At 36.9% G+C, this 22,344-nt stretch overlaps 1 protein-coding gene across 2 annotated transcripts in view; it reads left to right on the top strand.

Moving 5' to 3' along the window:
* Nucleotides 1-22,344, top strand: part of METTL24 (methyltransferase like 24) — a 146,742-nt gene that overhangs the window by 50,106 nt on the left and 74,292 nt on the right. For both annotated transcript variants that reach the window (XM_066248409.1, XM_066248408.1), the window contains exon 4: nt 1,556-1,784. In XM_066248409.1, coding sequence (XP_066104506.1) covers nt 1,556-1,784 — 229 coding nt within the window. The remainder of the gene's footprint in view (nt 1-1,555; nt 1,785-22,344) is intronic.

Below are 22,344 nucleotides of genomic sequence, written 5' to 3'. Positions count from 1 at the left end.
AGCCTTCAAAAGATAGACACCTTATAGCCTCTACTCAATGTGAAGTGGTATTGCATAGAGGTTTTGATTTATTTCTCCCTATTGGCTAATGCTCTCAAGCATCTTTTTATGTACTTATACTCTGAGTTTTTGATACCTGGGAAACATAAAGGACACTGACCTTAGCACTCTCAAGAATATTTTTAACAGAATAACCAAGGACCTGAAACAGTGCCACATCCATCCCTCCTATCCTTAGGTAGACATTCTGCTACACCAGATTTGATCATGGGAAACAGTAGAGATTACAATGTTCTGAACTGTGTGGGTGGAATAGGAGGTTGAAAATAAGAAACAGGATCTCTTGCATTAAAGGAATAGGAAGGTTTGTGAGAGGAGTGTTGAATCTTTTTCTAGGCCAAAAGGATGGAGAGAATTATATATAACTGAGGGGCATCAGCAGGTTGATAAGCCATGGACCCAGTGACAAAAAGAGAATGTAGTGGAAGTGAAGGGAGAGGACAACGCAAGTAAGAGTATTAAGAATGTCTAAGTGGAGGATCTCTGTACTGAAGACTTATTTTATAGTTAAATAGAACCAGGTAAATAATTGTTATCCCATGAGCTTGTATATGTCTAGATTACGGAATAACCTGAAATAGTGGAGTCTAAGAGAATGAAGTAGTTCTGCACTGGGTTTGGGTTTGACCAATGTATTATAGATATACTCAGTAGGATTTTGGTATCTTAAATCATATCTGATTATGGTGTTTTGAGCAGAGAAGCTATAATCGCCATTTTAAAAAATCATCTCTTGGTTAATTTCATGTGTTTTATTTAGATTGATGCTTTAATAAAAGCGGTGAACTTTATATCACTAAATAAGGATTACTTTTGAGTAAATTAAACATTTTTAAGTATATGAATTTTTCACATGATGTGCTACCTACTGGGTACTTAAATATAATTTTTTCCCCCTTGCTAATGTAAATTTTACCTCTTCTGCTTCTTGAGTACTAGATCCAGTAGGATCATGTACATTTGCCTTTTTTCTTTACAGTGCTCTTTTAAAATATACTCTATTTCTAAGAAAACAGCTGCTGTCTTTAGGTCAAACTGCATGCACAGCACTGTGGCCATTAGAATGGAGATAAATGACCACATTAGTAGCAGGCACCTCTCCCCAAGGAAACCAAACCTGGGGCTTATATTTTTGACATATTCTAATAAAACCTCTTAAGACAAATGGATAGTCTTCTTTGTTTTATTGCTACTATGGTTCACATCTTTAAAAAAAATTTTGATAAGCTTCTCCATGTTTGAACATATGATTCTCTGGTCTGTATTTGTTTAGCAGACAATTTCCTCACTTTCTTTTATCCAGAAGCTTTTAGCTATAATGCTCTTTGTGAAAGAAGGGTTATTGAATGTGTATAGTTAGCCACATGTTAAAATAGAAAAAGGCTTGATATAGCTAAGAAAATTGGCTTTGGAACTGTCATTTTGTCAATCCAACATTTTTTGCTTTGTTATATTTTTTGTGTGTGTTGATTTCCATCCTTCCCTTTCTCTACAGGCTGGGAAGTGTCGATACCCATTTTGAGGTTAGCATGGCCAACAGTGGATGTGAAGTGCATCGTTTTGATCCTAGTGTGAGATCAGCTCACATTCTGGAGAGTCAGCGCCTGTGGTATCACCGCTTGTCCATTGACTGGCGGGACCCACATCCAGCTGTTGCTGCCCCAAAATCACATAGCAACACCAGAAAACTGGGAACCATTTTGAATGAATTTGGGCATCACAAGGTGAATTTTTTTTTTATTTGATTTCATAATTAAATAAATAAAGTGAACAAACTCATAGCTGCTTTTTAATGCAAACTTAGAATTGGATAGTTGAAGATCTAGTTTTTTTTTTAATTTTGTTTTTCAATTTCACTTTATATTCAATATTATTTTGTATTAGTTTCAGGTGTACAGCATAGTGGTATTTTCAGTACCCACCAGCACCATACATAGTTATTACAATATTGTTATTATTATTATTTTTTTTGTGACAGAGACAGAGAAAGACAGAGAGAGAAACAGATAGGGACAGACAGACAGGAAGGGAGAGAGATGAAAAGCATCAATTCTTCACTGCGGCACCTTAGTTGTTCATTGATTGCTTTCTCATATGTGCCTTGACTGGGGGGCTACCGCAGACTGAGTCACTCCTTGCTCAAGTCAGCAACCTTGAGCTCAAGCTGGTGAGCTTTGCTCAAACCAGATGAGCCCGCACTCAAGCTAGCGACCTCAGGGTTTTGAACCTGGGTCCTCCACTTCCCAGTCCGACCTTCTATCCACTGACTGGTCAGGCTACGATACTATTTATTATATTCCCTATGGTATACTTTACATCCCTGTGATTATTTTGTAGCTAGAAGGTCTAGTTTTAATCTTAGCTATCACCCACCGTTATTTATAGAGTCAGCTCTGTAGACATTAAGGTTTTGACAAGAATAGAGATATTTAAATTGATTTGAAAATTTTAGTTGCTGTTGAGTAGTGCAAAGTAAGCTTTTGGCTAAGACTGGATAGCAAGACCAAGAAACCTACTTCTGGCATAGGCTCCAAAGTACTATTCCGATTGGCAATTGATTTAAAATTTCCAGACAGAGGAAACTACTTATGTCAGCCTCAAATGCACAATGTAATCAGAGTCAGGGTTCGTTTGATAACAGATTGCTTATGTATCATGTTTCTCACTGTTGTAACAATTATTTTGAGTCTCCAGGCTCTTAAAGGTCAGAAGATATGTGTAGCTTTGATTAAAATGTACTTCGTAAAATTGAATGGACATTATGTGTGTTGCAACTGAGATACTTCTGTTGAAAGGATGTCAAATCTCTACATATATTTCATTGTGAATGGATAGCAAAAAAGGGACTCAGACTTTAAACTCTGTTCATCAAAGCAATTTTTAAGGGAGAGCTAATTGCGTTTTGTAGGCAGATACTAGAGAAATTCTCCTAAGTGTAATTGGCTTGTGTTTGATCGCCAGCCCTTCTTGGGCTTAGCCTATATTCTCAGGCAGAGATGGCATGTAATTCAGAATATGCCAGAATGGGCATTTCTGAGAAACAGTGTATGTACCTGGAGCTCAATTTTAAACTTGAGTTTGCTACCTGATTTTTAATAAAAGGGCTTCTCCTCCGCAATATTCTTTCCCCTCCTCCTCCTCTTTCTTCTGCCTCTACCCCCTTCCCTCATCCTCCTTGTCTTCTTGTCTTCTTAAAAAAACAAAAACAACAAAAACTCCCTTTAATTCAACAACAGGAGCTTCTTCAAGAACAACTTCAAAGAATTTGCTTTTCTTTTAATATGTGATTAACTATTGATTTGTATTTTGCTTTGCCACTGAGAGTAGCATTTAATAGTCAGGACCCTTAATGAAAAATATACAGGATTTTGTGGGGTGAAATCTGTGGACAGAACCCAAAGAAGTGAGAGCATTTTTAAGAACTTTGTTTTGTTTTTGCTGCTTGTTACCTTTATGGACCTGTTTTATACAGCTGAAAATTACAGGCTTGATTCTCTAATATGACAACTCTAGATTCTTCCAAGAGCTAACTATTGATTCTCTGTGTTCATCTGGGTGTTTTCCTGCTCCTCCTTACTGCTCTTTATATCCTGGCCCTATCCACCCCCACTCTTCAAAGAAAAGACTGAGAAAAGAAGTGAAACTCAAAGTGATCTTGCTTTTTGGATAATATTTTAGCAAAAAGATTTGGTTAATGTGAGGATAAGATAAGACTTTGAAAAATTATCTACAGATGTAATTTATCTAAGCCACATCGCTTGTGGACAATGTGTTTTCAGACAACCAGGTTCGCACCTGATTTGTGCTTGTTTACACCCATGGGATCCAAACCCTATTTTCATCCATGGGAGCAGAAGTAGGCAAAGCTTTATGCTGAGGGTGGAGCAGGAAGCCTTTGCAACGCTGCTGCTGCAACAGCAGAAGCATTACAAACCTAGCAAGAACTGTTTTGACAATTGCCTGTATTCCTAAGGCTACTTATTTTTATTAAAGACATGAATAATATCACTTAAAAAGTTAAGATGCTAATTGTTATGTGTATTTTACCACAATCAAAAGAAATAGGAGAAAACCTCAGTAATAATGAACGTGATCTGGCTCAGAATTGCCGATGTGTTTTTGCTGCTAAAAAAAAAATCCCTTGTTGAAAAATTTAAAAGAGACTGATATTCCTTTTTAGAAATTATTTTTTTGGAGAATGCTTTAAAACAAAAGCAAAACTAAACCCATTGATGAGTGATGGCTTCCTGCAGAAACATGCCTCTGGGAACTGCGTGATGCCAGATGAAAGGACCTGGTTTCTGGCCTGTAGCAAGCAAGGTCTGTTTCTATTTTTCTGCATGTGCACAGACACTGGTAAATAGGATGTGGTTCAGCAGGGAAAGCAAAGAGAAAAAAAACACATCCACTAAAACATGGCAGCGTGTTCTTTGCCTCGCGTTTTTACTCATTTTTTTTTCCTGAAAGTAACAATAGAAAACAAAAGGGTTTTATGTATTGTTTTCACTTCACTTCTTTAAAACATCTCCTGTAGTTTGGTGATGTTCTCTATGGTAAGCTGTTATTTTTCTTCTTTTTATCAGACCTTGATTCCAGCTGCTCAGGCAACAATGTAGGCAAAATGAAAGGCAGTATTTTGCAATGGTGACAGAAGATGCATATGGCTTTCTTCCTGCTTTTAAAAGTCTTTGGTAATTTTAACTTCAAACTATAAATAAAAAAAAAAATCTTTCTAAAGCATCAAGTGAGAGCAGCTGCATCAGCAAAAGCTCGGGAACCAGGTGCCTAGTCTTTCAGGGAACAATATCACCTGAATCCAGCATTATTTGAAATGATTAACTGTCTTTACCGAACTGCTTGTTGCTGTAGCTACACATTAGGATTTTTCCAGATTATGACTAGAAGTATTGAACCTGAAATTTCTGCACATATTAATCATATAATGTATGCTTTCCCCCTAAGGTCTTAACTACAGAGAGTATGCTAAATGATCCAGGCAGGTTAATGCTAAATTATTTTTTTCAGTCTCAACCATGCTGATGATATGAATAACAGGACTGTGCTAGAACTTACTTCTGCAAATTCATTATTCTAGGTTGAAAGCATGGGTCCTCTTGTTGGTTTTTAGCATTGGGCAAGTCTTAAATGACTCTAATGTTCAGTTTGTCAACAAAATTGGGACAATTATGATACCTAAATGGATTGTTTTTGAGAATTGGATCAGAAAACACACCGTGAAAGGCTCCAGCAGAGTGTCTGGCATGAATCAGTCATTTGTTTGTCAGTTCAAAGAATTTTTAATAACACTTTCAAGAAACTTGTACTAAATTTCATAGAAAACTTTTTCTTCCTCTATTTTCACCGCAAATAGTACATTGGAGAGTCTTCTAGAGATTGCTCACTGCACCTAATTCCGGTTAAGAATTTTTAATGAAAGCCTTGTGTGAAACTGAAGGGCATTGGTCAGATGTGGTGTTGGCTACTATTATTGTTTGCTTCCTCGGGGTACTGAACAGTTTTGCTGTGATTGTATAGAAAGTAAATACTCTGCTGTGTAGGAAAGATATAAGCTGCTGAGGATTAATATAGAGCAGATATAGACCAAGAGGGACAACCCGAGTGGAGCAGAGCTTCCTGCCTGCTCAGTGCTGAGAAAGGAGGGGGTCCTTCTCTCCTCCCTGGACCTGCCCCAGCGGCTGAGTGTCCCTGTGGACCCTTATAGGAGGGGCAACTTCTGCTTCTCTGGGGTGAAGGCCGCCAGTGGATCACAAAACATCAATTCTGTTTGTGTGGTTGCTGCTGTATTAGAGAGAGAATATAGGCTTTGAAATTAAACTACAGAATGATTTGTTTTTCTTTTTGCTTATCAAATTGGCAAATATTAACAAGATTTTGATACTGCCCTACATTGCAATACTTGCTGGGAATAACACTCATGTTATGCTGCTGGAAATGGGAAATGATAGGCTGATTCAGGAAGAAAATTGAACCATATGTATGCATGATGTCACTTTTTATTCCTAGAACTCTTCTTTGCCTTACATTCTATTTCATCTGCTATTAGTTCTGCCATCCCAGCTTGTTTTATATGAGTATTTTTATGAAATGCCATTCTATATTCCTTTATTTCCATTTTTTGGATATAGTTTGTTTATATAGCATATCAGGATATGCTTGGATTATGTTTTTAAATCCAATCTGATCATCTCTGTCTGTAAACAGTTGTGTTCAGTTCACTTACGTTCATAGTTATTGTGATTACTGGTGTATCTGGACTAATTCTTATTTTTTTAAATTGAGCATTTGGGGTTGTTTTTTTTTTATACTTTTCCCTTCTTTTTGCCAAAGGTTTTTTATTCTTTGTGGTTACCCTTAAATCTTAAATGTATGCAATTTTATAATTTTAAAACAACATATAAAGTAATCAACATTTTTATATTTCTTTTAAATACTACAAGAATTATAGCAAGTTAATTGACTATTGAACATGAACCCCCACATGGTTATCTTCTGAAGTTTTAGTTTTACCTTAGTTTTTCACATTTTATTGTGAAAATATTTTGAACACAAAGTTGCAAGTTTCAAGAAGAAGAAGAATACACCTGGCCAGACAGTGCCTCAGTGGATAGAGCATCAACCTGGGATTCTGAGGACCCAGGTTCGAAACTGCAAAGTCACCGGCTTGAGCGTGGGGTCACTGGCTTGAGCGTGGGATCATGGACATGACCCCCATGGTTGCTTGCTTGAGCCCAAAGGTCACTGACTTGAAGCCCAAGGTTACTGGCTTGAGTCCAAGGTTGCTGGTTTAAGCAAGGGGTCACTGGCTCAGCTGGAGACCCCCAGTCAAAGCAAATATGAGAAAGCAATCAATGAACAACCTAAAAGTGTTGCAACAGAATGTTGATGCTTCTCATCTCTCTCTTCCTGTCTGTCTGTCCCTACCTGTCCTTCTGTCTCTGTATCTCTCTCTTTCTTTCTCGCTAAAAAAAAAAAGAAGAATGCAATAATCTTTCATATATTCTTTACTGTGATTCACCAATTGTTAATATCACTACATTTACCCTCTCTCTGAGATATATGTGTTTATATATTTTATATATATATATATATATATTTATATTCAACTACTGTCTCTGTAAATTAAAAGAAAAAGCTCAATGGAAAGGAATAAATGGGCATTTTCATAATACATCTATCTATATATATTGAGTTTAATCCATTTATTTTTATCATGATTGCTGATATATTTGGATTAATTGCTTTTTTTTTTTTTTTAAATAATTTTATTTTTTTAATGGGGTGACATCAATAAATCAGGATACATATATTCAAAGATAACAAGTCCAGGGTATCTTGTCGTTCAATTATGATGCATACCCGTCACCCAAAGTCAGATTGTCCTCTGTCACCTTCTATCTTGTTTTCTTTGTGCCCCTCCCCACCCCCTTTCCCTCCCCCATTCCCCCCTCCCCCCCGTAACCACCACACTCTTATCAATGTCTCTTAGTTTCACTTTTATGTCCCACCTACGTATGGAATAATGCAGTTCCTGTTTTTTTCTGATTTACTTATTTCACTTCGTATCATGTTATCAAGATCCCACCATTTTGCTGTAAATGTTCCAATGTCATCATTTCTTATGGCTGAGTAGTATTCCATAGTGTATATGTGCCACATCTTCTTTATCCAGTCATCTATTGACGGGCTTTTTGGTTGTTTCCATGTCCTGGCCACTGTGAACAATGCTGCAATAAACATGGGGCTGCATGTGTCTTTACGTATCAATGTTTCTGAGTTTTGGGGGTATATACCCAGTAGAGGGATTGCTGGGTCATAAGGTAGTTCTATTTTCAGTTTTTTGAGGAACCACCATACTTTCTTCCATAATGGTTGTACTACTTTACATTCCCACCAACAGTGTATGAGGGTTCCTTTTTCTCCACAGCCTCTCCAACATTTGCTATTACCTGTCTTGCTAATAATAGCTAATCGAACAGGTGTGAGGTGGTATCTCATTGCTGTTTTGATTTGCATTTCTCTAATAGCTAAAGAAGATGAGCATCTTTTCATATATCTGTTGGCCATTTGTATTTCTTCCTGGGAGAAGTGTCTGTTCATATCCTCTTCCCATTTTTTTATGGGATTGTTTGTTTGTTTGTTTGTTGTTGAGTTTTATGAGTTCTTTGTATATTTTGGATATTAGGCCCTTATCTGAGCTGTTGTTTGAAAATATCATTTCCCATTTAGTTGGCTTTCTGTTTATTTTGTTATCAGTTTCTCTTGCTGAGCAAAAACTTCTTAGTCTGATGTAGTCCCATTCATTAATTTTTGCCTTCACTTCTCTTGCCATTGGAGTCAAATTCATAAAATGCTCTTTAAAACCCAGGTCCATGAGTTGAGTACCTATGTCTTCTTCTATGTACTTAATTGTTTCAGGTCTTATGTTTAGATCTTTGATCCATTTTGAGTTAATTTTTGTACAGGGGGAAGACTGTAGTCCAGTTTCATTCTTTTGCATGTGGCTTTCCAGTTTTCCCAGCACCATTTATTGAAGAGGCTTTCTTTTCTCCATTGTGTGTTCTTGGCCCCTTTATCAAAAATTATTTGACTATATATATGTGGTTTTATTTCTGGACTTTCTATTCTGTTCCATTGGTCTGAGTGTCTATTTTTCTGCCAATACCATGCTGTTTTGATTGTCGTGGCCCTATAATAGAGTTTGAAGTCAGGTATTGTAATGCCCCCAGCTTCATTCTTTTTCTTTAGGATTGCTTTGGCTATTCGGGGTTTTTTATAGTTCCATATAAATCTGATGATTTTTTGCTCTATTTCTTTAAAAAACGTCATTGGAAGTTTGATGGGAATTGCATTGAATTTGTATATTGCTTTGGGTAATATAGCCATCTTGATTATATTTATTCTTCCTAGCCAAGAACAAGGTATATTCTTCCATCTCATTATATCTTTTTCAATTTCCCTTAACAATGGTTTATAGTTTTCATTATATAAGTCCTTTACATTCTTTTTTTTTTTTTTTTTTTTTTAATTTTTTTTATTTATTCATTTTAGAGAGGAGAGAGAGTGGGGGGAGAGAGAGAGAGAGAGAGAGAGAGAGAGAGAGAGACAGGGGGGAGGAGCTGGAAGCATCAACTCCCATATGTGCCTTGACCAGGCAAGCCCAGGGTTTCGAACCGGCAACCTCAGCATTTCCAGGTCGATGCTTTATCCACTGCGCCACCACAGGTCAGGCCCTTTACATTCTTTGTTATGTTTATTCCTAAGTATTTTATTTTTTTTGTTGCAATCGTGAAGGGGATTATTCTTTTGAGTTCCTTCTCAGTTGTTTCATTGTTGGCATATAGAAAGGCTATTGACTTCTGAATGTTAATTTTGTATCCTGCGACCTTACTGTATTGGCTTATTGTTTCTAGTAGTCTTTTTGTGGATTCTTTGGGGTTTTCGATGTATAGGATCATATCATCTGCAAAAAGTGATACCTTTACTTCTTCTTTTCCGATATGGATGCCTTTTATTTCTTTGTCTTGTCTGATTGCTGTGGCGAGAACCTCTAGTACCACATTAAATAAGAGTGGAGAGAGTGGACAACCCTGTCTTGTTCCTGATTTAAGGGGGAAAGCCTTCAGTTTAGTGCCATTTAACATGATGTTAGCTGATGGTTTATCATATATGGCCTTTATCATGTTGAGATATTTTACTTCTATACCCATTTTGTTGAGAGTCTTAAACATAAAATTGTGTTGTATTTTATCGAAAGCCTTTTCTGCATCTATTGATAAGATCATGTGGTTTTTGTTCTTTGTTTTGTTGATATGGTGTATTACGTTAACCGTTTTACGTATGTTGAACCATCCTTGAGATTCTGGGATGAATCCCACTTGATCATGATGTATTATTTTTTTAATATGTTGTTGTATTCGATTTGCTAGTATTTTGTTTAGTATTTTAGCATCTGTATTCATTAGAGATATTGGTCTGTAGTTTTCTTTTTTTGTGCCATCCTTGCCTGGTTTTGGTATGAGGGTTATGTTGGCCTCATAAAATGTGTTTGGAAGTATTGCTTCTTCTTCAATTTTTTGGAAGACTTTGAGTAGAATAGGAACCAAGTCTTCTTTGAATGTTTGATAAAATTCGCTGGTATAGCCGTCAGGACCTGGACTTTTATTTTTGGGGAGGTTTTTAATGGTTTTTTCTATTTCTTCTCTACTGATAGGTCTGTTTAGGCTTTCTGCTTCTTCTTGACTCAGTCTAGGAAGGTTGTATTTTTCTAGGAATTTATCCATTTCTTCTAGGTTGTTGAATTTAGTGGCATAAAGTTTTTCATAGTATTCTACAATAATTCTTTGTATATCTACGGTGTCCGTGGTGATTTCTCCTCTTTCATTTTGGATTTTGATTATATGAGTTCTTTCTCTTTTTTCCTTGGTAAGTCTTGCCAAGGGTTTGTCAATTTTGTTGATCTTTTCAAAGAACCAGCTCCTTGTTCTATTAATTTTTTCTATAGTTTTTCTGTTCTCTAATTCATTTATTTCTGCTCTGATTTTTATTATCTCCTTTCTTCGGCTGCTTTTGGGTTGTCTTTGTTCTTCTTTTTCTAGTTCCTTAAGGTGGGAAGTTAAGTGGTTCACTTGGGCTCTCTCTTGTTTGTTCATATATGCCTGAAGTGATATGAACTTCCCTCTTATCACTACTTTTGCTGCATCCCATAGGTTCTGATATGTCGTATTGTCATTTTCATTAGTCTGTATAAATCTTTTGATCTCTGCACTTATTTCTTCTTTGACCCATTCATTTTTTAAAAGTATGTTGTTTAGTTTCCACATTTTTGTGGGATTTTTTTCCTCTTTTTTGCAGTTGAATTCTAGTTTCAAGGCTTTATGATCAGAAAATATGCTTGGTACAACTTCAATTTTTCTGAATTTGCTGATGTTGTTTTTGTGGCCCAACATATGGTCAATTCTTGAGAATGATCCATGTACACTGGAGAAAAATGTATACTCAGTCACTTTGGGATGAAATGTCCTGTAGATGTCTATCATATCCAGGTGCTCTAGTGTTTTGTTTAAGGCCACTATGTCTTTGTTGATTCTCTGTTTGGATGACCGATCTAGAGCCGTCAGCGGTGTATTGAGGTCTCCAAGTATGATTGTATTTTTGTCAGTTTTTGTTTTAAGGTCAATAAGTAGCTGTCTTATATATTTTGGTGCTCCTTGGTTTGGTGCATATATATTAAGAATTGTTATGTCTTCTTGATTCAGTGTCCCCTTAGACATTATGAAATGGCCATTTTTATCTCTGAGTACTTTTCCTGTCTTGTAGTCAGCATTATCCGATATGAGTATTGCTACACCTGCATTTTTTTGGATGTTATTTGCTTGGAGTATTGTTTTCCAGCCTTTCACTTTGAATTTGTTTTTATCCTTGTTACTTAGATGAGTTTCCTGTAGGCAGCATATAGTTGGATTTTCTTTTTTAATCCATTCTGCTACTCTGTGCCTTTTTATTGGTGAGTTTAATCCGTTTACATTTAGTGTAATTATTGATACTTGTGAGTTCCCTATTGCCATTTTATATCTTGCTTTCTGTTAGTTTTGTGTCTTGTTTGATCCTTCCCTTTCGTTTTTCTATCTTTTGTTTTTATTTGGTTGTATTCCATACATCTTTCCTCTGTTGCTATCTTTTTTATCTCATGTGCTTCTGTGGTGGTTTTTTCAATGGTGGTTACCTTTGAGTAATGAAAAGGGTCCCTACCCTGTTCATTGTAGCAAACTATTTTGTGAGTACTTTTGCACTCCATCGTCCTTTGCTACTGTTAATCTCCATCTTCTCCCCCTCTTTCTTTTTGTTGTTGTCACAGTTTAAATTTGGTTTTATTGTGTTCTTCTTGGAGCTTTTACTTGTGGCTCTGGTTTTTTTTTGTTCTTTGTATCTGATTGGAGAACCCCCTTTAGTAATTCCTGGAGTGGGGGTTTTCTGATGATAAATTTCCTCATCTTTTCTGTATCTGTGAATGTTTTTATTTCTCCTTAATATTTGAAGGATAGCTTTGATGGGTATAGTATTCGTGGCTGAAAGTTTCTCTCTTTCAGGACTTTAAATATTGGGGTCCACTCTCTTCTAGCTTGTAGAGTTTCTGCTGAGAAATCTGATGATAATCTAATGGGCCTTCCTTTATATGTTGTATTCTTCTTTTCCCTGGCTGCCTTGAGAATTTTTTCTTTGCTGTTGGTTTGTGTCAATTTCATTATGATATGCCTTGGAGTAGGTTTGTTGGGGTTAAGAAAACTCGGTGTTCTGTTTGCTTCTTGAATTTGAGGCTTTAGTTCTTTCCACAGGCTTGGGAAGTTCTCATCTATTATTTGTTTGAGTATGTTCTCCATTCCATTTTCTCTCTCTTCTCCCTCTGATATACCTATTATTCTTATGTTATTCTTTTTGATGGAGTCAGATAATTCTTGTAGGGCTATCTCATTTTTTTTTAATTTTTGAGTCTCTTTCTTCTTCTCTCTGTTGTGCCTCAAGTTGCTTGTCTTCTATTTCACTAATCCTCTCTTCTATCTGACCTGTTCTATTAGCTAAGCTTGTTACTTCGTTTTTCAGCTCGTGCATTGAGTTTTTCATCTCTGTTTGATTTGTTTTTATAGTTTCAATTTCTTTGGACATATATTCTTTGTGGTCATTGAGTTGTTTTCTGAGCTCCCTAAATTGCCTTTCTGTGTTTTCTTGTATATCTCGGAGGATTTTTAGGATTTCTATCTTGAATTCTCTGTCATTTAGCTCCAAGGTTTCCAATATATTAAATTTTTTCTCCATAGATTTTTCCTCATCTAGCTGTGTTACCTCTCTTTCTTTTGTATCCATGATATTCGATTTTCTCTTCCTTAATGGCATCTGAGGGTGGTTTTGTTGATAGTATTAATGAGATTTAATAAAGAATAAAAAGTTAAAAAAAATAAAAAATCAAAAAGAGTTGTTTTTTTTAAAAAAATTAATAATGAAATGAAGAAAAATAAAATAATAATTTTTAAAAAAAGGAAATTATTCCCCCCCTCCTTTTTTCCTCTCCTCTCCCCTTTTTCTTGAGAAAATCTTGTGGTGAACTGTGAATTATAACAAATAATGCCTGTGATGGAGGTCCTGAATTGGGGAAAAGTAATAAAGGGGCAAAAAAAAAAGAAAAAAAAAAAAAGAAAAAGGGGGGTGGTATGGACCCACAAAAAGCAAATAAGGAAAAAATTTGGGTCAAGAATAAAATGATTTGCTTTTAGGTGTTGGTTGTCTAAGAGTTATGATGAGAGGAATAAGAGGAGAACAGAAAAATGGGGGGACAAATTAAAAAAATACTATTGTATTTAGTGGAACAAGAACTAGATAAAATGGAGAGCCAGGGATGGGAGCACTGCTAGTGAGTTAAAAAGGTGAAGTAAAAAACCCCAAAATGCCACAAACATAAGTTTGAGTCCCAGATAAGATAATTTGTTTGTTATTGATGTTTGAATGAGAGGAGATGTAAAGGAGAAAGGAAGAAACTAATATAGAGGGAGGAAAGAAAGAGAGAGAGAGAAAAAAAGAGGGAACCAGTAAAAGAAGAAAAAAGAAAGGAGAGAGAGAGAGTTAAGGGTTTTGGAGTGCAACCCTCATAGAGAGAAAGGAAGAGGAGAAAAAAGATAATGGGAGATGTAACACTTATGGGTAGTGTAGTTCAAGGAGAGGAGAGAGTAAGACCGGCAGAGGGTTAATCGGCCAAATTGGAGGAGGAAAAAAAGTATCAAGAATGAAGATAAGAGAAACAAACGAACAAATATAATAAAATGGGATAGGTTATAAAGTCTGCAGATTAATCTTGATTTTGAGAGGTTATCTTCTTGTTTTTTCTTTTCTCTCCCTCTTCCTGGTCGGTGACTCTGTACCCCAGGTTCTGCCCCTTTGGCACGCTCAGGTAGAGGTTTGCAGTTGATAAGTCTCTATGGCAATGTCATGTATTGTGCTTTAGTCTCGTTGGGAGTCAAGGCTCATTAGCATTCATAGGCTCCGACAGTGAGAGAGTCCGTGTTCCTGGAGCCTTTCTCCTAGTCTTTCCTTCCTCAATTAGTAGCCTGATAATCCAGCTATGGGGTTGTTGCTGCCTCTGCCTGGATAGTAAGAGGTTCAAAGAGCTGGCAACTCCCCACTCTATTCCCACTCAGCACAGGGCTCTGGGTAAGGCTCAGTCAGTCAGAGCTGCTAGCATAATCAGGCGGGCTTTCCGCCCACTCAAAGACCTCTGGCTCTGCCACTCTGTCCGGTAACACAGGCGGGCACCCACTTCCGGGGTGCTTGGAGGAAACTCTCATTCACTATCTGCGCGCGCAGACCAGGATATCCAGCCAGTAGTCTCACGCTCTGAGTGAAACCCCCAACCGCATGGAAATTTGCAGCGCTGGAATTCGCTCTCGCTCCGTCCCCGTGCGCGGCTTTTGCAAGGCGCTGGGGCGGCCCGAGATTCCACTTTTGCCCACACAAAGGCCCTGACTCTGCCCCTCTGTGCGATAACACGGGCGCGCACTGCCGAGGCACTCGGAGGAATCGCTCACTACCTATCTGCGCGCGCACACCAGGATATGAGGCCGGCCGTGTTTCCCTGAGTGAAACCCTCACCAGCACGGAAAATTTCCACCGTTGGAATTAGTTCTCGCTCCCTCCCGTGCGCGGCTTTCCCAGGGCGCTGGGGCTGCCCAGAGATTCTGCTTTCGGCCCACAGAAAGGCCTCTGACCCTGCCTCTCTGTGGGGCAACACGGACACCCACTTCTGGGGCTTAGGAAGAGATCTCTCGCCCACTAACTGCGCACCAACCAGGAGAACGGGTAAAATGGCTGCCCCGCTTGTCTTTCTTTGTTTGGGTTTGGCGCGAGTGTTAGCTTGTATTGCCCGGCTTGCCACAGGAACAGTTTTTCCTCCACTAGGATCTCCATGCCACAGCCTGGTTCGGCCTTTTGTGCGCGGCCTGGATGTATTCACCCCCTTTGCCCGCCTCAGTTTCTATATTCACAGTTACCAGAGAAAGCCGCCCTGTTTAGGTTAGTGAGGAAGGCGGAGCATTTCTTACTCCCTATTTCCTTCAGGATTTGGTTATATATTTAGCCAATTTTTCACTCGACCATACCTTCGGGTGTATTGTGAAGCATCTGGAGGCTCCAAGTATAGGTTTTTCTGTTTCTGGTTGAAGATCTTGTTGAGTTTTGGGGGAGATTTATCGGTATCGCTTCCTACTCCGTCATTACTCTGACGTCATCTCCCCGATTAATTGCTTTTTACTTTGCTATCTCTTAACCCAAGAGCTGATATCTTGATGTAAAAAAAAAAAAAAAGGATGTCATTATTATTTAAAAAACTGGATTAGAGTTCTTTTCTAAATAAATAGTAATATTTAGCAATATAGAAATAACACAAAGATACTATGTACTCTTCACCCCAATATCAAACCAGGCTATCTGTATAGCAGACCCTGGATGTTGATAATGGTACAGTTCAGATACAGAACATTTCTAGCACCATAAGGATCATGTTGTCCTTATAGCCATGCCTACTTCCCTCCTCCAACTTCTTTTCCTAGCCCCTAGTAGTCACTAACCTGTTTTCTGTTCCTATAATTTTGTCATTTTAAGAATATGATATAAATGGAACCATAGAGTGTATAATCACCATTGTTATTTAACACAGTTCTTAAGATAATAGCTAAATCTATTAGAAAAGAGAAAGAAATTTTAGGAGTAAAATTTAGAAAAAGGAGATAAAATTTTTATTATTAATGCATATGTATTTTTTTTTAATTTTTATTTAGAAAATTAAATTTACAGGATGATGTTGATCAATCAGAGTACATAGGTTTCAGGTAAACATTTCTATAGCATTTGAACCATTGATTATGTTGTATACTCGTCACCCAAAGTCAAATTATTTTTTGTCACCTTATGTTTTTCCTTCATTAACACCTTTCCCCCCACCTACCCCTCTCCCCTCCCCTACATCCCCCTCCCCTGGTAACCACTTCACTGTTATCTACGTCCAATAAGTCTCAGTGTTATATTCCACCTATGTGTAAAATTATACAGTTCTTTCTGATTTATACAGCTTTTTCTGATTTTTTATACAGTTTTTTCTGATTTAATTATTTCACTCAGTATAATGATCACAAGGCCCATCCATGTTGTTCTAAATGTCACTATGTCAATATTTCTTATGGCTGAGTAGTATTCCATTGTATAGATGTACCACATCTTCTTTATCCAATTCTTTATCAAGGGACGCTGGTTGTTTTTATGTCTTGGCCACTGTGACGAATGAACATGATGGGTGCATGTGTCTTTACATTCCAGTGTGTTCGAGTTTGGGGGTAGCTACCCAGTAGAGGGATTGCCGGGTCATATGGTAGTTCTATTTTTAATTTTTTGAGGCACCACCATAGTTTCTTCTATAATGGATGTACTATTTTGCATTCCCACCAGCAGTGAATGAGGATTCGTTTTTCTCCACAGCCTCTCCAACACTTGTTATTACCTGTCTTGTTGATAATAGCCAATCTAACAGGTGTGAGGTGGTATCTCATTGTAGTTTTGATTTGCACTTTCCTAATAGCTAGTGACATTGAACATTTTTTTATATATCTGTTGGCCAAATGTCTGTTCAGATCCTCTAGCCCTTTTTTATTTCATTCACAAAAATTAGGGAACATTTCAAAATAAATAAGAAGCAATAAAAAAAGAAGCATTTGAGTTTTATTTTTATTAAACAAGAACATCAGAAAAGCAAACGAAAAGTCAAAGAAAGTAGAATGATTATGAAAATGAGATGATGAAAATCAGTTATCGTGATTGAGAAGCAAGTGACATATTGGTGGGGTTTGACGGAAGCATATCAAATTGGATGAGAGTGCCACACATTGACTGTTCAGTAGGGTGTATTGTCACCCAAAACTGCCAAAACACCTGACAGCAATGGGGCATGGACAGGATCAGATTGTCCAGCAGTTCTTGTGGTATCCTCTGCCACTCTTGCTTCAGGGCGACATCCAGCTCAAGAAGTGTGGGAGGCATTGGACGGTTTGCCAGATGTCTTCCTAGTGCATCCCAAGCATGTTCAATGGGATTCAGGTCTGGTGAATGTGAAGGCCAGTCCATGCATTCAATTCAACAACTGAAACATGTTGTTGATGAGAGGTACACGGTGGAGCCTTGCATTATTGTCCATGAAAAGAAAGTTGTTTCCAACTGCTCCAGCATAAGGTACCACTAATAGGGTGCAGGATCTCATCTCAATATCTGACAGTAGTCAGTGATCTGCTTCTAATGACATGGAGGTCAGTATGACTACCCATGCTGACGCCAGCCCACACCATGATTCCATTTCATGTGAGGAGTCCCTTTCTCACATGAAACGTGGATTCTCTCATGTTCCTCGTTCACGCCAGATCAGTACACGATGACTATCAGGCTGCAGACTGAACCATGACTCATCAGAGGACAGTTGACCACTCATAATGGTCCAATATGATGCTCATCAGCCCACCTTCTACAGGTTCTATGGTGTTCAGCAGATAACGAAGTGCATACCATCAGTCTCAAGGCATGCAGTCCAACATAATGGAGCTGATTTCATATGGTCTGGGTGCATAACTGTTGTCTAGTGGCAGCAAGAAACTGTCCCCGCTGCTCTTACATTGCTGCGCCTGTCCCTTCTTGCCAATAGGGTTAAGTAGCGGCCATCCCTTGCTGTTGTGGCAGATGGACAACCCTGCCCTTGTCTTCTTCATGTTGTGCCAGTCTCTTGAAAGTGATTCTACAGTCTGCTAATCATGCTTTGGTGTGTTCCAAGTGTTGTTGCCACTGTTGTCTGTGTTTGACCAGCTTCAAGATCCTATGTCTCTCCAGGCTTTGCATTTGAGCAAATCATGTTGCAGGGGCATTGCAAGGGCTGGGAAATTGCAGAATGTGCACTTTCAAGATCAGGGACCGTGCAGATAGTCCAGTACTTTCAGCTTTTTGTATAGTGCATTTTCACCAATGAAATAAAAGTTGGTTCTGCATCTCACCTGCATAATTAAACAGCTTTCTTTGACTTGTTTGTTTTTCTGATGTTCTTGTTTAATAAAAGAAGTCAAATGCTTTATTTTATTGCTTTATATTCATTTTGAAATATCTTCTAATTTTTGTGAGCAGTATATTTTGGCTATTAACCCCTTATCAGAGCTATTGTTTGCAAATATCATCTACCATTTAGTTGGTTGCCTATTTGTTTTGTTGTCAGTTTCTTTTGCTGTGCAGACACTTTTTAGTTTGATATAGTCCCATTCATTTATTTTTGCCTTTACTTTCCTTGCCTTTGGTGTCAATTTCATAAATTGTTCTCTACAGCCAAGGTCCATGAGCTTAGTACCTATGTTTTCTTCTACGCAATTTGTTGCTTCAGATCTTATATTTAGGTCTTTGATCCATTTTGAATTAATTTTTTGTGCAGGGGACCAACTGAAGTCAAGTTTCATTCTTTTATATGTGGGTTTTCAGTTTCCCCAGCACCATTTATTAGAGAGGTTTTCTTTTCTCCATTGTGTGTTTTTGGCTCCTTTGTCAAAATTGATTTGTCTATATATGTGGTTTTATTTCTAGGCTCTCAATTCTGTTCCATTGGTCTGTATGTCTGTTTTTCTGCCAATATCATGCTGTTTTGATTATCGTAGCCCTATAGTATAATTTGAAGTCAAGTAGTGTGATACCTTTGTTTTCATTCTTTTTCCTCAGGATTACTTTGTTTATTTGGGGTTTTTTATATTTCCATACAAACCTAGTAATTTTTTGTTCTATTTCTTTAAAAAATGACATTGGTTTTGGTGGGGATTGTATTAAATTGGTATATTATTTTGGATAATATGGCTATTTTTACTGTGTTGATTCTTCCAAGCCATGAACATAGAATATCTTTCCATTTCACGGTGTCTTCTTCAATTTCTTTCAATAATGTTTTGTAGTTTTCAGTACATAGGTCCTTTACATCAGTGGTCTCCAACCCCTGGGCCGCGGACCAGTACCGGTCCACAGAGAAAGAATAAATAACTTACATTATTTCCGTTTTATTTATATTTAAGTCTGAATGATGTTTTATTTTTAAAAAATGACCAGATTCCCTCTGTTACATCCATCTAAGACTCACTCTTGACGCTTGTCTCAGTCATGTGATACATTTATTCATCCCACCCTAAAGGCCAGTCTGTGAAAATATTTTCTGACATTAAACTGGTCCATGGCCCAAAAAAGGTTGGGGACCACTGCTTTACATCCTTTGTTAAGTTTATTCCTATGTATTTTATTTATTTTTTGTTGCAATTGTAAAAGGAATTGTTATTTTTAAGTTTATTTTCAAAAGTTTCATCATTGGAATATTGAAAAGTAGTAGACTTTTGTATATTGATTTTGTATCCTGAAATCTCTAATAGTTTTTTGGTGGACTCTTTGGGGTTTTCTATATACAGGATTATGTCTTCTGCAAAAAGTGATACCTTTACTTCTTCTTTCCTAATATGAATGCCTTTTATTTCTCTCTCTTGACCAATTGTCTGGCTAATCCTTGAATAAGAGTGGAGAGAGTGGGCTACCATGTCTTGTTCCTGATTTTAAAGGAAAAGCTTTCATTTTTTCATCATTTAACATATTAGCTGATGGCTTGTCATATATGGCCTTTATTGTGTTGAGGTACTTTTCATCTATTCTGATTTTATTGAGTATTTTACACATAAAGCGAAGTTGTATCTTATCAAATGCCTTTTCTGCATCTATTGATAAGATCATATATTTTTGTTCTTTGCTTTGTTGATGTGGTGTATTATGTTGATTAATTTCTGTATGTTGAACTATACTTGTGCTCCTGGAATGAATTTAACTTGATCATGATGTATTATTTTTCTAATGTGTTGTTGTATTCGATTAGCTAGTATTTTGTTTAGGATTTTTGCATCTGTATTCATTAGAGATATTGGTCTGTGGTTTTTCTGTGTGTGTGTGTTGTCCTTGCCAGGTTTTGGTATGAGGGTTATGTTGGCCTCATAAAATGTGTAGGAAGTATTGCTTCTTCTTCTATTTTTTGGGAGACTTTGATAAGGATAGGTACCAAATCTTTGAATGTTCGGTAGAATTCACTAGTTTAGCCATCTGGTCCTGGACTTTTGTTTTTGGGGAGATTTTTGATAGTTCTTTCTATTTCTTCCCTGCTGATAGGTCTATTTAGGTTTTCCACTTTTTCGTGACTCAGTCTAGGAAGATTGTATAGTTCCAGGAATTTATCCATTTCATCTAGATTGTTGAATTTGGTGGCATATAGTCTTTCATAATCTACTCTGAACCTTTGTATATCTATAATGTCTGTGGTAATTTCTCCTCTTTCATTTTGAATTTTGTTTATATGAATCCTTTCTCTTTTTCCCTTAATGAGTCTAGCCAGTGGTTTGTTCATTTTATTGATTTTTTTCAAAGAACCAGATCTTTGTTGTATGAATTTTTTATAGTTATTTTTTTGTTCTCTATCTCATTTAGTACTGTTCTAATTTTTACTATTTCTTTTCTTCTGCTGACTTTGGATTGCCTTAGTTCTTCTTTTTTCTAGTTCCTTAAGATGTGATGTTAGGTTGTTTACTTGGGATCTCCCTTGTTTCTTGATATAAGCTGATAAGGATATAAACTTCCCTCTTATTACTGCTTTCACTGCATCCCAGAAATTTTTATGTTGTGTTGTCACATTTTCATTCATCTGTATATATCTTTTGACTTCTGCTTTTATTTCTTCTTTGACTCAGTCATTTTTTAGAAGTATGTTGTTTAATTTTCCACATTTTTGTGGGTTTCTTTACTTCCTTGTTGCAGTTGAATCCTAATTTCAAAGCCTGATGGTCAGAAAATATCCTTGGTATAATTTCAGTCTTCCTGAATTTGTGGATGTTAGTTTTGTAGCCCATAATATGGTCTATCCTTGAGAATATTTTGTGCACACTGGAGAAGAATGTATAATCTGACATTTTGGGTTGAAATGTCCTATAAATGTATATTATGTTCATTTGGTACAGTGTGTTATTTAAGGTTGATATTTCTTTATTGATTTTCTGTTTGGATAATCTATCTAAAGCTCTAAATGATGTGTTGAGATCTCCAAGTATGATTATGTTTTTGTCTGCTTTTATTTTTAGATCAGTTAGTAGATGTCTTATATATTTTAGTGCTCCCTGGTTTGGTGCATATATATCAAGAAGTGTTATGTCTTCTTGATACAATGTCCCCTTTATCATTATGAAATGTCCATTTTTGTCTCTCGTTACCTTTGTTGTTTTGAAGGCAGCATTGTCAGATATAAATATGGCTACACCTGCTTTTCTTTGGATATTTTTTGTTTGGAGAGTCATTTCCCAACCTTTTAGTTTGAATCTACTTTGTTCTTGCAGCTTAGATGTGTCTCTTGAAAGCAGCATGTGGTTGAGTTTTGCTCTTTTATTCAATCTGCTATTGTGTGCCTCTTTATTGATATGTTCAGTTTATTTACATTTAGGGTAATTATTGACACTTAAGGATTTTGTATAGCAATTTTACGTTTTGTTTTCTGGTGGCTCTGTGTCTTGTTTGGTTCTTCTCTTTTGTGTTTCTTTCAGTTGTTTTTGTTTGGTGGTATTCCATACTTCTTTTTCCTGTTTCTTTTTTTTTTAAGCTGTGCATTTCAGTAGTGGCTTTTTTGGGGGGTGTTTACCATTAAGTTATTAAGAGAAAAATGTTCATATGCACAAGAGTCCTTTGTCTTGTAAATACTTCTGTACTGCATTCTCCTTTGCTACTGCAGATCTTTATCCTCTCACCTTTTATGTTATTGTTGTCACAGATTATCTTTGTTTTTATTGTGACCTTGTGGGAGATTTTACTTTGTTTTGATTTGTTTTATTTTTTGATTTGTTTTATTTTTTGTTTCTGGTCAAATAACCCCCTTGATTATTTCCTGCAATGGGAGTTTTCTGGTGATAAATTCCTTCAGCTTCTGTATGTCTGCAAAAGTTTTTATTTCTCCTTCATATTTGAAGGACAACTTTGATGGGTATAGTATTCTTGGCTGGTAATTCCTCTTTCAGTACTTTGAATGTTAGGGTCCACTCTCTTCTAGCTTGTAGAGTTTCTGCTGAGAAGTCTGATGATAACCTAATGGGCTTTCCTTTATATGTTATGTTCTTCTTTTCTCTAGCTGCCTTGAAGATTCTTTCTTGTCAT

This window comes from Saccopteryx bilineata, chromosome 12 (assembly GCF_036850765.1).
Source record: "Saccopteryx bilineata isolate mSacBil1 chromosome 12, mSacBil1_pri_phased_curated, whole genome shotgun sequence".
Classification (NCBI taxonomy): Eukaryota; Metazoa; Chordata; class Mammalia; order Chiroptera; family Emballonuridae; genus Saccopteryx; species Saccopteryx bilineata.
Note: the sequence above shows the minus strand (reverse complement) of the source record. Positions and strands in the feature narration are given on the sequence as shown.